Source organism: Penicillium macrosclerotiorum (genome assembly GCF_028827735.1).
Source record: "Penicillium macrosclerotiorum strain IBT 26536 chromosome Unknown utg000010l_segment0_segment0, whole genome shotgun sequence".
Classification (NCBI taxonomy): Eukaryota; Fungi; Ascomycota; class Eurotiomycetes; order Eurotiales; family Aspergillaceae; genus Penicillium; species Penicillium macrosclerotiorum.
In genome coordinates, this window is record NW_026643089.1 from 209,245 (window position 1) to 221,828 (window position 12,584).

At 51.0% G+C, this 12,584-nt stretch overlaps 5 protein-coding genes across 5 annotated transcripts; 2 read left to right on the top strand and 3 right to left on the bottom strand.

Moving 5' to 3' along the window:
• Positions 1-1,880: 1,880 nt before the first annotated feature.
• On the top strand, positions 1,881-3,494 carry N7462_009794 (uncharacterized protein; the record flags this gene model as incomplete). Its single annotated transcript, XM_057081508.1, has 1 exon — positions 1,881-3,494. One exon carries the CDS (start codon positions 1,881-1,883, stop codon positions 3,492-3,494), a length of 1,614 nt encoding a protein of 537 aa, XP_056928548.1.
• A 180-nt stretch (positions 3,495-3,674) lies between these two features.
• Positions 3,675-4,234, top strand: N7462_009795 (uncharacterized protein; the record flags this gene model as incomplete). Its single annotated transcript, XM_057081509.1, has 2 exons — positions 3,675-3,952; positions 4,009-4,234. 2 exons carry the CDS (start codon positions 3,675-3,677, stop codon positions 4,232-4,234), a joined length of 504 nt encoding a protein of 167 aa, XP_056928549.1.
• Positions 4,235-5,195: 961 nt separating this feature from the next.
• On the bottom strand, positions 5,196-6,731 carry N7462_009796 (uncharacterized protein; the record flags this gene model as incomplete). Its single annotated transcript, XM_057081510.1, has 1 exon — positions 5,196-6,731. One exon carries the CDS (start codon positions 6,729-6,731, stop codon positions 5,196-5,198), a length of 1,536 nt encoding a protein of 511 aa, XP_056928550.1.
• Positions 6,732-8,415: 1,684 nt separating this feature from the next.
• eb1 (microtubule-binding protein BIM1) lies at positions 8,416-9,609 on the bottom strand (the record flags this gene model as incomplete). Its single annotated transcript, XM_057081511.1, has 6 exons — positions 8,416-8,475; positions 8,549-9,030; positions 9,111-9,188; positions 9,304-9,338; positions 9,448-9,519; positions 9,596-9,609. 6 exons carry the CDS (start codon positions 9,607-9,609, stop codon positions 8,416-8,418), a joined length of 741 nt encoding a protein of 246 aa, XP_056928551.1.
• Positions 9,610-10,168: 559 nt separating this feature from the next.
• Positions 10,169-12,333, bottom strand: N7462_009798 (F-box/WD repeat-containing protein; the record flags this gene model as incomplete). Its single annotated transcript, XM_057081512.1, has 2 exons — positions 10,169-11,487; positions 11,547-12,333. 2 exons carry the CDS (start codon positions 12,331-12,333, stop codon positions 10,169-10,171), a joined length of 2,106 nt encoding a protein of 701 aa, XP_056928552.1.
• Positions 12,334-12,584: the final 251 nt, after the last annotated feature.

Here is a 12,584-nt window from a genome sequence, read left to right on the forward strand (position 1 = left end):
CTTGTGAAAAGAAAGCCTATACTGAAAGAGGGATACCCACTCATTCCGAAAGCAGCGACGGTCTTGTGCCGACTGCTTGGCTAAATCCACAGCGGGAGCAGCCGAGATCACGGATCTAAGCACATTCTTCACCGCCGGGCAGCATTGTTCTACCATTCCGCAGCGACACATTGTCACGAGCTCCGAAAGACTCTTCTCGCATTCGATTCTAGCGATTAGACTGAAGGGGCAGGCTATTAGATCGATCATTTTCGACTCTGCACGGTTTCATTAAAAAAAAAAAAATCAAAGTCTGGGTGCTGCTTCGATTGGAAAGTAGTCAAAACTAAGAAATTTGTCGACTGTTCCAATTTGGCAGGTTCCTCGGCGGGGATCTTTCATCTTCTATAGTTTGTATTTTACTTTCTCTCGAATACATATCTTAGTTGCCAAACTGAGGCAGTTTTTGTTCTTGTCGAGAGAATAAGAGCAAGAAAGGGGGCGGCTACTAGCCTCTACGAGGATAGTTTCAGTGGTCATCTACAAAGCAGAGGCATTGCTACGGATGCCCTCGTGTGTAGCAATCCGGCGCAAGCGAAAATTATTTCGCACCGGTTCGTATCGTCTAGGCCAAGTACGCTTAGACCAGTCGTGGCCGATCGAAGATCTGCCGGACGATTTGACAGCTGGAGAAAACAACTGCTCTTTGCCGATATGTCGACTGTTCGGGGGGTCGCATAGCTGCTTGATAAAATGGCCCACCAGTTGATTCGATCTGAAGAAAAGTGTGAGTACACGCTCAGACACTTGTAAATCTGCGGCCCAGTCGGCGACGATGCGCTCTGTGTCCAATCATAATCAAGCTATTCAATGCCCGTCAACAACAGCTCTGATCGCCATATCAGCTACCTTCGCGTGATCTTTGTCTGATCGAGTTGTTTCCACTAATATCAATCGTCATCTGTCTCGAGCCGTTTGGTTCTTTGCTTTCTCTAAAGCATCGTGTTTAGCATCGTGTTGGAAGGGGTTTGACGGAGCAGCGCCGCGCTGTTGACTTGAGGTATTAGGATGGATGGGTCGCATTGAATGGCAGCGAGAGTGGATCGCGTAAAGCCCCGTTCACCCAAATACGCTATGTGGCAAAGAGAGCAACGTGGGCGGCTGATGGTTTTCCTCGCCGGCTTGTCTCTTGATCATTGCCCACAGAGACCACAGGATCGGCGTGAAACTCATGGTTGAGTAGATTTTGTGGTCCATCACGTGTTGGTGTTCAATAAACTAAATTGAACATACGAGTTATTCGCCCATTCGCTTTTTCGAGGCTTGGAGACGGGAGCTGTGAACCTTTCGGAAGCGACAACTCTTGGGTTGTTGATAGGCTTCGGGTCGTGATATTGGCGGACCGACTAGAGGTTGCATTTAGATTCTAGTCACAATGAAATAAAGTAATATTGTATGCCTCCCCCGTTTGGTCAAGGAGCGGTCGGGTTCAGGGAGACGGCACTTTGGACAGCGGAGAATCTCGGAGGTTGGTCCTGTTGGCGAACGTAGAGGGAAATGTGAGTTGACGCGTGGGAATGCTGCAATGATGCGACGGTTGAACAGGCTGACAGCCCAAAAGCAGTACACGGTTTATTCCGTGATGCCACGAGGGAAGCAGTAGGTGTCAAGGGTTGTGAGAGTGAGGTTGAAATTGTGGCTGGGCGGTTTGCGCGAACCTTAACCCCGAGGTTTTTTTCTGGCGATCGTTTCCGCATTCGCGTGCATAATTCTCCTCTCGCTCAACCAGCCTTCGATTACTTCAAACTCCTCTGCCACCGCGTCTGGCAGGGAGCCTTCCCTTTACTCTCTGCAAATATTGTTTTTGAGTAATTTTACCCGTTCGGTCTCGCACCGCTAACATGGATTTCCTGCGACTTGAGGTCAAAGTTTTGCTCCCTGATCAGCAACCAGACGTACGGAGTCAAGGCACCTCTAGCTCTTTAATGAACACTGGGATCCCCAGCATTGAGAATGTACAAGAACAGCCTACTGTTGTGCGGCCAACAGCGTCTTTCCTTCTACTCGTCAAGGAACCGGAGAAGACTACGGTTGCAGAATTGTGTGCCATGATTAGCAGCGAATGGGATGAGCTTCACCCAGATGAACCACTTGATATCAAGAAAATCCTCAATGATGCAAGACCTCACGTTGACCTCAATCTTCGCTGGCCTGTCTCCGATATTTTCATGGATCTCGGAGTCAAGGCAAGGGGGCACCTTCAAGAGGGCGTTGTTCGGGTAATTCAGAAACCTTCCACGCATCGCCGTGAGAGATTCTCTTCTGTTGTTCATGATTACAAAGGCGCATCCCGGGAGGAGACGCGGAACGCGAGAATAACTACTAGCAAATTACCATTCATTGCCGAAGCTTCAGAACCTGATGCCTTGGTCGTCCCTGGGAATCAGATAGCAGAAGTTGACGTGCGACGTGATAAGACCGAAAACCGGTCTCGAAAGCGCAAGCAGACGCCTGAATTAGAGACCGCGCACAAAATTGCCCGACTTCAGGACCCTCCAGCTGAACAATCTATTTCCCTTCGCAGCCCAGAACGAGTGCATGGCCCAGGCCCACAGCGCTACATGTCACGGGCGTTAAGTCCTGAGCAGAGAAGAGCATCACAGCCTAAGTCTAATACTAGTGGCCTTGGACTAGGTATTACTGCGAGCCCTTCATCGAAACGAAATAGGACAGCTATGGCGGATCCCATATCGTCAAGTCAAGCGGTTTCTCGTGAAGCTAAGCGGGTTATGGACGACCGTCAAAGCTCCACAGCTTCTTCAGCCGGCCAAGTGAATGGCATGGCTTCTGCAAACCTCACTCCCATGGACAAACAGCATGTACAAGAAATTCGCGATCTTTTAGCTCATCCGGAGACTGTCAATATCAACTGTCTACCTATCTTCCACGACCTACTCGAAATTTATTCAGATATTGAAGCTCGTGATCCAAAGACAAGAGACTCAAGAAAGAGCGCGGATATGAGAAATCTTCGCAAAAAGCTTTCGCGTCGTCGCCAGAATCTCAGAAATCTTGGTTTCGAATTCAAAGAGCATAGAAATGATTCCCCGACAGAGCCAGCCCTGCCCGTTTCTGACACGAAGATCTCACGAAGGATACCCCCTCAGAAAGGTCCCGCTACCCCCACAGGTGTCTCTAGGCCCCCTGTTCAAGGCCACCATTCTCGGTCTACGCCGTCAGTTGTCATCCCTGTATTACCAACAGAAGCTGCTGAGCCCAAGGTCTCCAACAAAAAGCCATCAGATGACAAAAGCGAACCCGAGGAAGAAGATGATGGGGAGGGCCAAGACAAAAATTCTATCAGAGAGGAAGAGCAGGCTTCTGCCACCAAAAGCAAGGATCATGACGTCAAAATCAAGAACCTGAATCCGGCCGAGGCAGCATCTGGTGATGAAGACGTAGAGGATGAAGAAGAGGACGAGGAAGAGGAAGAGGAAGGGGGAGGGAGAAGATGAAGAGAAAGGAGATGATGAAGAGGAAGATGAAGAGGATGAGGACGAGGAAGATGAAGAAGATGAGGACGAGGAAGATGAAGAAGATGAGGACGAGGATGAGGACGAGGATCAGGATGAAGGTGAAGAAAACAAACATGACAACGATGAAAATCCTATCATTGGGGAGAAAAGACCACTGCCATGCCAAGCGAGGATCGCGGAATCGCAAGCCAGGACCTAGTTTCAGGCGATGTGGCATGTGATGGTGATGACGAGGAAGACAAGGAGGAGGAGCAAGAAGAGGAGGAGGAAGAGGAGGAGGAAGAGGAGGAGGAAGAGGAGGAGGATGAGGATGAGGATGAGGATGAGGAAGAAGGTGGCGATGATCAAGCCGATCCAGAGCAAGAAGAATCCGATGATCAGATCGACGCAGAAGATAAATCAACCAACGGGAAGAAGATTGAAAAGAACAAGAAAGAGTGAGTCTTTTTACTGCTTCAATGACCTATCATTTGCCTCTAACGCATCCTAACAGGCCACTCGAGATTGGATTTCCACCATCGATCTCGTCAGATGCTTCCTCATTTCCACTGGGCGCGACGCTCAGGGACATGTTGCGAGTCCAAAAAGAAGAGATCAAGAGGAAGCAGGAGCAGCGAGAGCAAGAGCTTGCTGCGAAGCGTGCTGCTCCCCCTCAGCGCAATATCTTCGAAATGTCCTCATCTTCCGAATCCGACGATAGTTCAAGCGATGCGGAATAGGAACAAAGTCGTGGTTAGGCCGGTAATATCCCGCATGCCATCGAACGGTGAAAATCATAACGACCCCTCCACTGAGCATGGAATAGTTCCCAGAGGCACGTCAATATCAGTCTCCGAGCTGAATCTCTTGCTTAATTGGCAGTCAAGTGCTAGAATGGGTCCGCTCAAGCGGGGAGACTGCTAGTGTCCAGCGTCCTTAAAAGGAAAGTCATGCGCAGTAGAAATTGGAGACTCTGGGCGAATCAGAAACGATTCAAGGGTGATCCAATTCGTCTCATGAACAACTTTGTCTGGTATTATCGGTCTCGCTCCCAGCAAGGTCAATCACATCTCAGTGCTTGTACATACCTACTTCCTGAAACTGGACCGCCGAGAAATCAAAAGAGTCAAGAGAGCGTCATAGCCATAATAATATTTGCCATCATCTGCCACGTATAGAGACAGCGACCCTAGAAGGGAAAGAAATAAAGATTGAGGTTTCAATTACTGAAAACTAAGTAAATCAAACCTATCCATAACCGGTGGGTCGTAGTGCGGCCCACAACAATGACAGCTACCCGTAAAGCTGAAGATAAATATAGAATAGAAAATTGAAAAAATTGAAAAAAAGATAAGAAAGGAGATATTTGAAACGAGATGAAAGATGAACAGAATTATCGGAGAGAGGTTGAGAAAAGAGGGGGAGTAATAAGGGGGTATCTATAGAACCAAGACAACAGTAAGGACAGAATGAGCCTCAGAAAAACAGGCCGCAAGAAGCAATTATGAGGGAGTGTGAAACAGACATGATGCGCAAAAGGAAAGAACAACAACAAGAAGCGCTACAAAAGTAAATGATCAAATCAATGTGTCGGGGAAATAAATCGGTCGTGTCCATCAATTGGTGAAGTCAGATCTCCAAGTCCCATCAACACGTCGGCAATTTCGTATCACATATCCCGTAGCTGAAGTATTCTCCAGATCACCGGTCGATACTCTCCGTGAAGCGACTGCTACGGCTCCCATCAAAGCTTGGAAGGCTGCGGCCGAGTCCGTCGGGTCGCAACGGAGCTACCGGAATGGCACTCTGGGGTTGGGCGATAGGGTGAGACGGATTGACGGTAGTTGGAGTACCAAAGTTCACCGAACTGGAGACAGGTAGCTGTACAGGAGGAGGTCGTGAAGGGGTGTTGTTACGCTCCTCAGCCTCCCGAGTAAATGTTGTGTCCAGGACTATGCCGTATGGTGAAGTTGGAGGTGGCCCATGAGAGGAGGTGGAGGAAAGCGGGCCACCGCCAGGTGATATGGGAGAAAATCCAGGAAGGGTGGGAGAGTCTCCGTCCAGACCACCTCCATAGCCATCACCGCCATGGGTGAGGACAGGAGGGATTTTGCGGCCTGAAATCTTTTGGAACCCACGTTCACTCGCGTTTGATGAAACAGTACTCTCAGTCTTTGTAGTCATGGTTGACTGCCTCCAACGTTTCATAAATGCAGGTGCAAAATATGAAGCTGTGAATAGAGGATCATTGCTGGAGCGTCGTTCGGCGACTTCTCGTGTCCCGGCGTCATCAGACGGAAGGGGGAGGGCTCCCCCATTCTTGGATTGCAGCATTTTGCGCCGACGGAACAAGTAAAAGAGGAGTAGGATAATCAGAGAAAGACCAGCTACACTTCCTACTACTCCACCAACAATCTTCGACGTTCTTGGATCAATCGATGATCCAGATCCCGATGAGGACTGCGATTGACTAGTAGTCTGTGCAGATCCATCACGAGTTCCAGATCCAGTTTCTTCGGCGCCACCATGAGAAACTGTCGACATAGAGGGCTCGCTTGAATAAGTACCTGTCGTTGATGAACTTGAAGCAACAGTATAGACTCCTCCCCACCAACTCACAGTTGATGTCGTTAAAGGGGTAGTGGTGCTAGAAGACGAAACAAGGCGAGTCGACGTATAAGGCACAGAGCTGATTGCAGAAGAGACTCTTTGTGACGAGAAAGCTGCACTTTGTCTAAGAGCTGTTGGGACTGACAGCTCCCCAGCTGTGGAAGAAGTGGGTTGAGAGGTGGAGGATGCCGAGGTAGCCGTCGATGGCTCTGTTGGGGTTGTGGAGCCACCAGTGATTGTGAGAGCACCAAATGCAGTGTTCGAGATGGTGATCGGAAAAGAGACTCCAGCAGATTGCCAGAGGGTCTGAGAATTGGTATCTACAACCTGAACGACTGTTTCGACCACAGTGCTCGAGGCTGCCTCCGCCTCTTGTCGTTTTGATAGCAAGATCTCAGTGGTATCTGGAATATCATCGGGACAAGTGATGTTTTGTAATGGGTCGCAATTCTCAGTTGTCGAGAGGATCTCGGAAGAATGAAGGACAGGATTCTGAATTATATCCACACCAAGATGCATATCGATCTTGTTGTCGGGTCCATGATCGGTTTCACTTTCCTCCAGCAGGTGCTTAGCCCTGATGATCCTGTCTATCCGGTCATGGCGGTAATGACCATGTCGAGCCATTCTGCAGGCTATCGGCGTAGCCGGAAAGATTTGATAGTCGAAGACGAAATAAAAGGATGTCGTGGATCCTCGCAGAGGTCGGAACTGGGTCGACCAGCCCACAACACGATTCGGAAGGAAAGTGACTTTTGGGATTGACAAGCGAAGAGAAGATTTCGGATGGGATTTAAATAGCAGGTCTTGCCCGCAATTTCAATAAAACGAATGAATCTGACCACGATCTGAGGTAAAGGAGAGAATGACGGGGCGTTAGAGTAAGGAGTGGATGTTGGCTGCTTGTGTCGCCAACAGTTCAGATCAGGAATGAACGAAGCACATTCAGCGAGTGACTAGAGATGCCTAGAGGAGGGGTCTGTCAGCAATTCATTCATTCCATCCGGGAGATCATCCATTGCCACGCGATTTCCATGTTCCTCGCGCCCGAGGAATGCAGCCAGGCAACGTACCAGGATAAAAAGAGTGAAAAAGAAGACAATAGAGCGATGAAGAGGGGGTGCCAGGGCTTAAGCCATGGCGTTGTCGAGGAAAATTCGACCCCAAACAGCTATTGCACCAGAGAGATATCAGTGGTGACCCCGGGGCACCTATGGGTCTGACGTGAGGGCGAAGCGAAAAAGAAACGCACTGGGCGCAATCTCACTCTGAAAATCTATGAGAGGAGGCACAGCACTCTGCTTCGCGAACCAGTTCAACTCTTGCGAGAAGAGGGGGAATTCCGGAAGCCGTTGGAGCCAGAGGAAGAGAAAAAGCGGAAGTGGAACAGAGGCGAGACCGGACCAAACACTCCCCTATCGAAGCCAAGTCTAGGCGACCCGTGTGGTGACGAACTAGCCCGGGGGGCCGAGATCCTCCTCCCAGGGTCCAAGGTCCAGGGACTTTCGCTATCCGTAATTGAGTCTGGGGCCAGTACCAGTTTTGGAGGCTTTGTTTCTGAAATTTGGCACGGATTGAATGTTTTTGTTATGGTTTTCCATGATCAACGAGATGCTGTGAGGAGAGGAGTGTTAAACCTGGTTCCCGGATAGGTAAAGCGTGGCTGCAGGTACACGACGGGATCAGCCAGTCATGTACCATCACGCGTGACAGGTGGGACTGGCCTGAGTGTTCTGGCCAGCCACACTAGGCCCCAACCGGACTAGTCCCACTGCAGGTTTAATTGCGTCTCAGGCAGTTGGACGCAGTTGGACGCAGCACATCCATACGATTCGAGAATTAGTGGCTCGAATCTTATTATTCGCGCTGCGTGGACGCTGCAATGATTGACTGTGCAGAGTTAGGTAAGCATGGTGCTGCTCGTCCTCCGCAAGGACTTGTCACGCTACTGGCTGCCCGCAGCCAATAATCAGTAGCTACAGTGTGTTACCTCAACCTCTCTCAGATCGCCCCAGAATACCTCTGATCACCGCTCTTTTTTTATCTTCGGCCCCACGGGTCCTGTGGTCCTGTCCGACCGGCCCTGCCGTTGGCACCAGTTCGAAATTCAGTGGGTGCACGTCTTTTCTGTCCTACGTAATGATGGCAGGCCTCGCAAGCACACAAAACAGTCAACATCCGCAGATCAGCTCCCTATTTAGGAGCCATGGGCTGAGTGAAATTCACTATCTACGCTCTCATTGGCGAAAGAAACATAAAATGGCGGGGGTATTTAGATGATGGGACGCTGCTCTCTCCCGGACCTGACCGCTTAGAACGTCTCCAGTTCGTCAGCCACGCCCTCCTCAGCTTCGGGAATCTCGAATCCATCCTATCAACCCGTTAGCCATCCAATTTCGCCCTCACAATCACCGGAAGCGATCAGGCCGGAATGGGGGACTCACCTCAGTCGAGTATAGAATGCCCTGGATGTGCTTCACCAACGAGTCTTCATCCTTCTCCAGATCCGGGTTCTCATCAATGGCGTTCTGGAGTAACAGCTCAATGTCGCGCAGCTTGGCAAAGTAGAAGTCCCGCTCCTTCTCGAGACCAGCAATGGCCTCCTTCTGTGTCGCAATCTCCTGCTGCAACGCCGCAGATGCAGCACCGCCCGCCGGGGCGGCCACTCGGGGACCACGCGAGACGCCCGCAGTCGGAGTGGCTCCGCCTCGCGAACCGGCTGAGGGCGCACGCGAACCAGCGCCGGGGGCGGTAGTTGGAGCGCCGGAGGCCTTTCGCCGAGCAAGGGCATCGTATTCACCACCGGGGTAGTGTTGGTCCCAGTATTTCTTAGTCCACTGGAGGAACTCAAGATTATCTTGCATGCGGCATTTGGTAAGTGATTGGACGGGGATCGGCTTGTCGACAGCGTGGCGGGCAAAAACATCTGAAACGAGGTGCATGGAAGCGTTAGATGGAGAGGTGTTCAGGTCGGCGGGACTTCGGAAACCAGTCGTCGGCACGTACTCTGGAGGACCTTGAAGTTTTGGAGATAGGCATATTCGGTGTTGACGTTGAACTTAACCCGAGACATGGGCACATCCACTATAGAGGTAGAAGATCCTTGTATCAATATCGATTGTAACCAAAGAGGAAGAAAAAAATCTAGGCGGATTTTGACCGCCTCTGATCTGGAGATATTCGCAACGGCTAGACTCACTGAAAATAGAATCGAAAATCTGGCATAGTGCAGCACTGTTGCATGCAATTCAAAACCCCCGTCAGTCTCCATCCATCCATTCTCTTTCAAATCCATCGCCAGGGACCCTCAGGGGGGAGGAGAGGGGTGCTCGGTTCATCATACCCGGTTCCACACTGCTCAATCTTGGTGATATTCAACTGGAGCAGGTTGTTCAACCATGCCAGAAGTTCTTGCCTAGATAGAAATCACAATTAGCCGATATCCCGATGCCATTCAGGGGGCGATTGTCGATAGGGAGAAAAAGCCATACCTGGATTCACCCATGGTGGGGTAATGAGAGACGTTGCCGGAGAACGCGAGGGGACGGAGTTGTGGAGGTGGGAGAGGAAAATGTGGGAGGCGCGAAACACGATGAGGACTTTGCAAGATCAGGGGTCTCTGGACCAGCAACTACCTGTCTGTGTTGATGGAAAAACAATTGGGATTGTTTTGATGCCAAAACCCACGGATCACGGAGGCGCTAAACACCACTGGGGCCAATCATGTGAGCTTATATAATATTTGTGCCTTAGGCGGAATTATCGATGTAGTCTAGCATTGTGTATTCCGAAATGGTTGTTGCGATCAAAGAGAAAGCAAGCTCAAATGCATTCAAGACAAACTGTCAAAAATGGTATAATATGATTTCCGCGCCAAGAATTCTAGAAATATAAGCATGGATCTTCTATGCCCACAGATCCCTGTCCTCCGGCCAGCCTGGTAAGTCCCAGGTCCCAATTTTTTTTCTAACTCCTCCAGATATACCCAAAATTTCCAAAATCAACGCTGAACCGAAGGAGAAAAGACACAAATATTATATAGAGAGATGCAATCTCAACTTAAATCAATCTTCGAGCAGTTCAATGCCGTCCAATCCATACCCGAAATCCATAATTACAGCCCGAGAGTCCTGACTAGTAGCGACAATGCGGCGGTAGTCTGACTGGACGTTCAGCATCCAACTGGTGGTCCAACCGGGCAGGTCAATGGAGAGCTCGCCAGAGTCGGTGTCGAATACTTTGACACTCATATCGTAACTGCCGCTGACAATCCGCTTGTTCATGCTATCAAGGTGAAGCGAACGAATCAAACCAGTATGTCCCTTGAGCTCATTGACCATCTCCCCAGTGTTGGCATCGAATTGGTAAATGGTACGGTCATTACCGCCCGTGAGGATGGTACGGCCATCATCACTGAATTCGACGCAGGCAAGGCCGCGGTCCTTGCTAGGAAACTCCTTGACGCAATGACCGGAGGTAACATTCCACAGCTTGACGACACCATCCCCACTGGCCGAGACCACGAGGTCACCCCGGAGTTGCACAGCGTTCACAGGGCCACGATGGCCGAGAAGCTGCTTGAGGAGCGCGCCGGTTTTGCGATCCCAGATGCAAATAGTGCTATCCTTGGAACAAGAAACGATATACCGATCATCGAAACAAACATCCAACACACCTGCACGGTGTCCAGAAAGGCGTAGGACGGGTCGATAGTCATTCTTGATATCCCACACAATGCAGGTGTAGTCCGAAGACCCAGTCACCATAATTTCCTCGTCAAAGCGCAGGCAAAGAATCGAAGCGCTGTGGTAATTGGCTGGGTGTTCCATCGGGGCCATGATTCCCGAGGAAGGAGTCGATGGCGGACAAATGGTCGCAAAGGGAGATTTGCCAGTGGCCTGCTGAGCTGGATTGTTTACAGGGCCAGCGATAGAGACATCGCCCGGGGGTGGTCCGATGATCTTCTGACAAGACCAGGGATAGTGGGCATCCCAAACACGAATAGTGCGATCGCGAGAACCAGTGATAATCTTTTTTTCATCGAATTGCGCGCAGTAGACACTGTCAGTATGACCGTGGAGATAGATTGCTGCAGCCTTTCCCTCCTTCCAGCGATGCTCGAGGGCGCGCCGAACAAGAAACATTCGTTTCCAATCCTGGTTCGGAATGGACTTACCCAGGCCGAGAGACTGCTTCTTTTTGTGCGAGGTGGAGCTAGTCTGACGACGAGGATAGGCGCCACGGAAGACATGCTTCCAGACATGGGGGGAGGACGCCTGGTGATGCCAATCGCTTGATACCAGCTCTGCGTTCATCAGGGATACCGGATCCAAGTGTGACAGAATCTGAGCTGTAATCTCGGTCGGCAGGTAGGAAAATGGATCTATAGTACGATTAGCTAGGCAATCAAGAGAAACCAGAGATGTTTTTGATGAGTCTTACCGAGGCGAACCACATCCAATTCTGTATCGGAGCACTCGGAGCGGTCCCGCAAGTCAATCCCAATCCCGCTCTCCGAGTCCTGTGTCAATCTCATTTCGGAGCTCTTAACAATGATCTCACGCTCCGCCTTCAGCATTTCCAACTTAGCCAACTCAATTTGCTCATTCTGCGCAGCAGCCGCAGCCCGTGCCGCCGCGCCCGCAGACATATCATTGGGAAGAATAGGCGGTTCCCGTCCATGGCCTGGAATAGGCGCCGGGATGGATGCGGTTGGGGCATAGAATCCCTGGAGCGCCGACACGCTGTTCAAGGAAGGACGACGGTTAATACTGCGAACGTTAGGGCCATGGGACCAGGCTCGAGATCGAAGCCCCCAGTTGCCTGATGCCATGCCTCTCTTATGATTGGAGTGGCCCGAAACGTGGTGGTAGTGGCGGCGATCGTCATCCTGCTCTTCTGCGGCAACACGCATGTTCTGCTTGGACGACTTGTTGCGCAGGGTGACGGACAGCCGGCGGCCCAGAGCAACTAAGCCATCCATGGGGTGCCGCAGACTAGAGAAGCTCTTCGCCGCACGGCGTCGAGGCACAGCCTCTGGAAAGGGCTCCATGTCCTCCACTGCTGAACTATCCCCATCGCACGCCTCCACCAGGGAGGTCGTTTGCCACTGATCGAATGTGTAATCCTTCGGGAGGGCGATTGGGTACGCGGCGGTGCGCGGGCATGACCGAATTGAGAGTGACGGGCGGCGTCTCTGGGGACCCACGGTGTTATCTCGTGGCGACATGACGTTGCTGCTTGTGAGGGCAACGGGGGGAGGCGAGTAATCAACGACCGAGGTGTTGGGCGTCCACAGCGAAGCGGACGTTGTATAAGGTCAAAAAACGACTGAACTTTTCCCGATTCCGGTCTAGGTGTATCGAGTAGCGAACGGTAATGGGCAACCTGCTGGCCCTTGGTGATCTTGCGATGTTTCCTCTCGTGCGGTGCAGGTTGGTCCGGTTGCCGCGGCGCAAGGAGGATCTAAGGATGTATCGA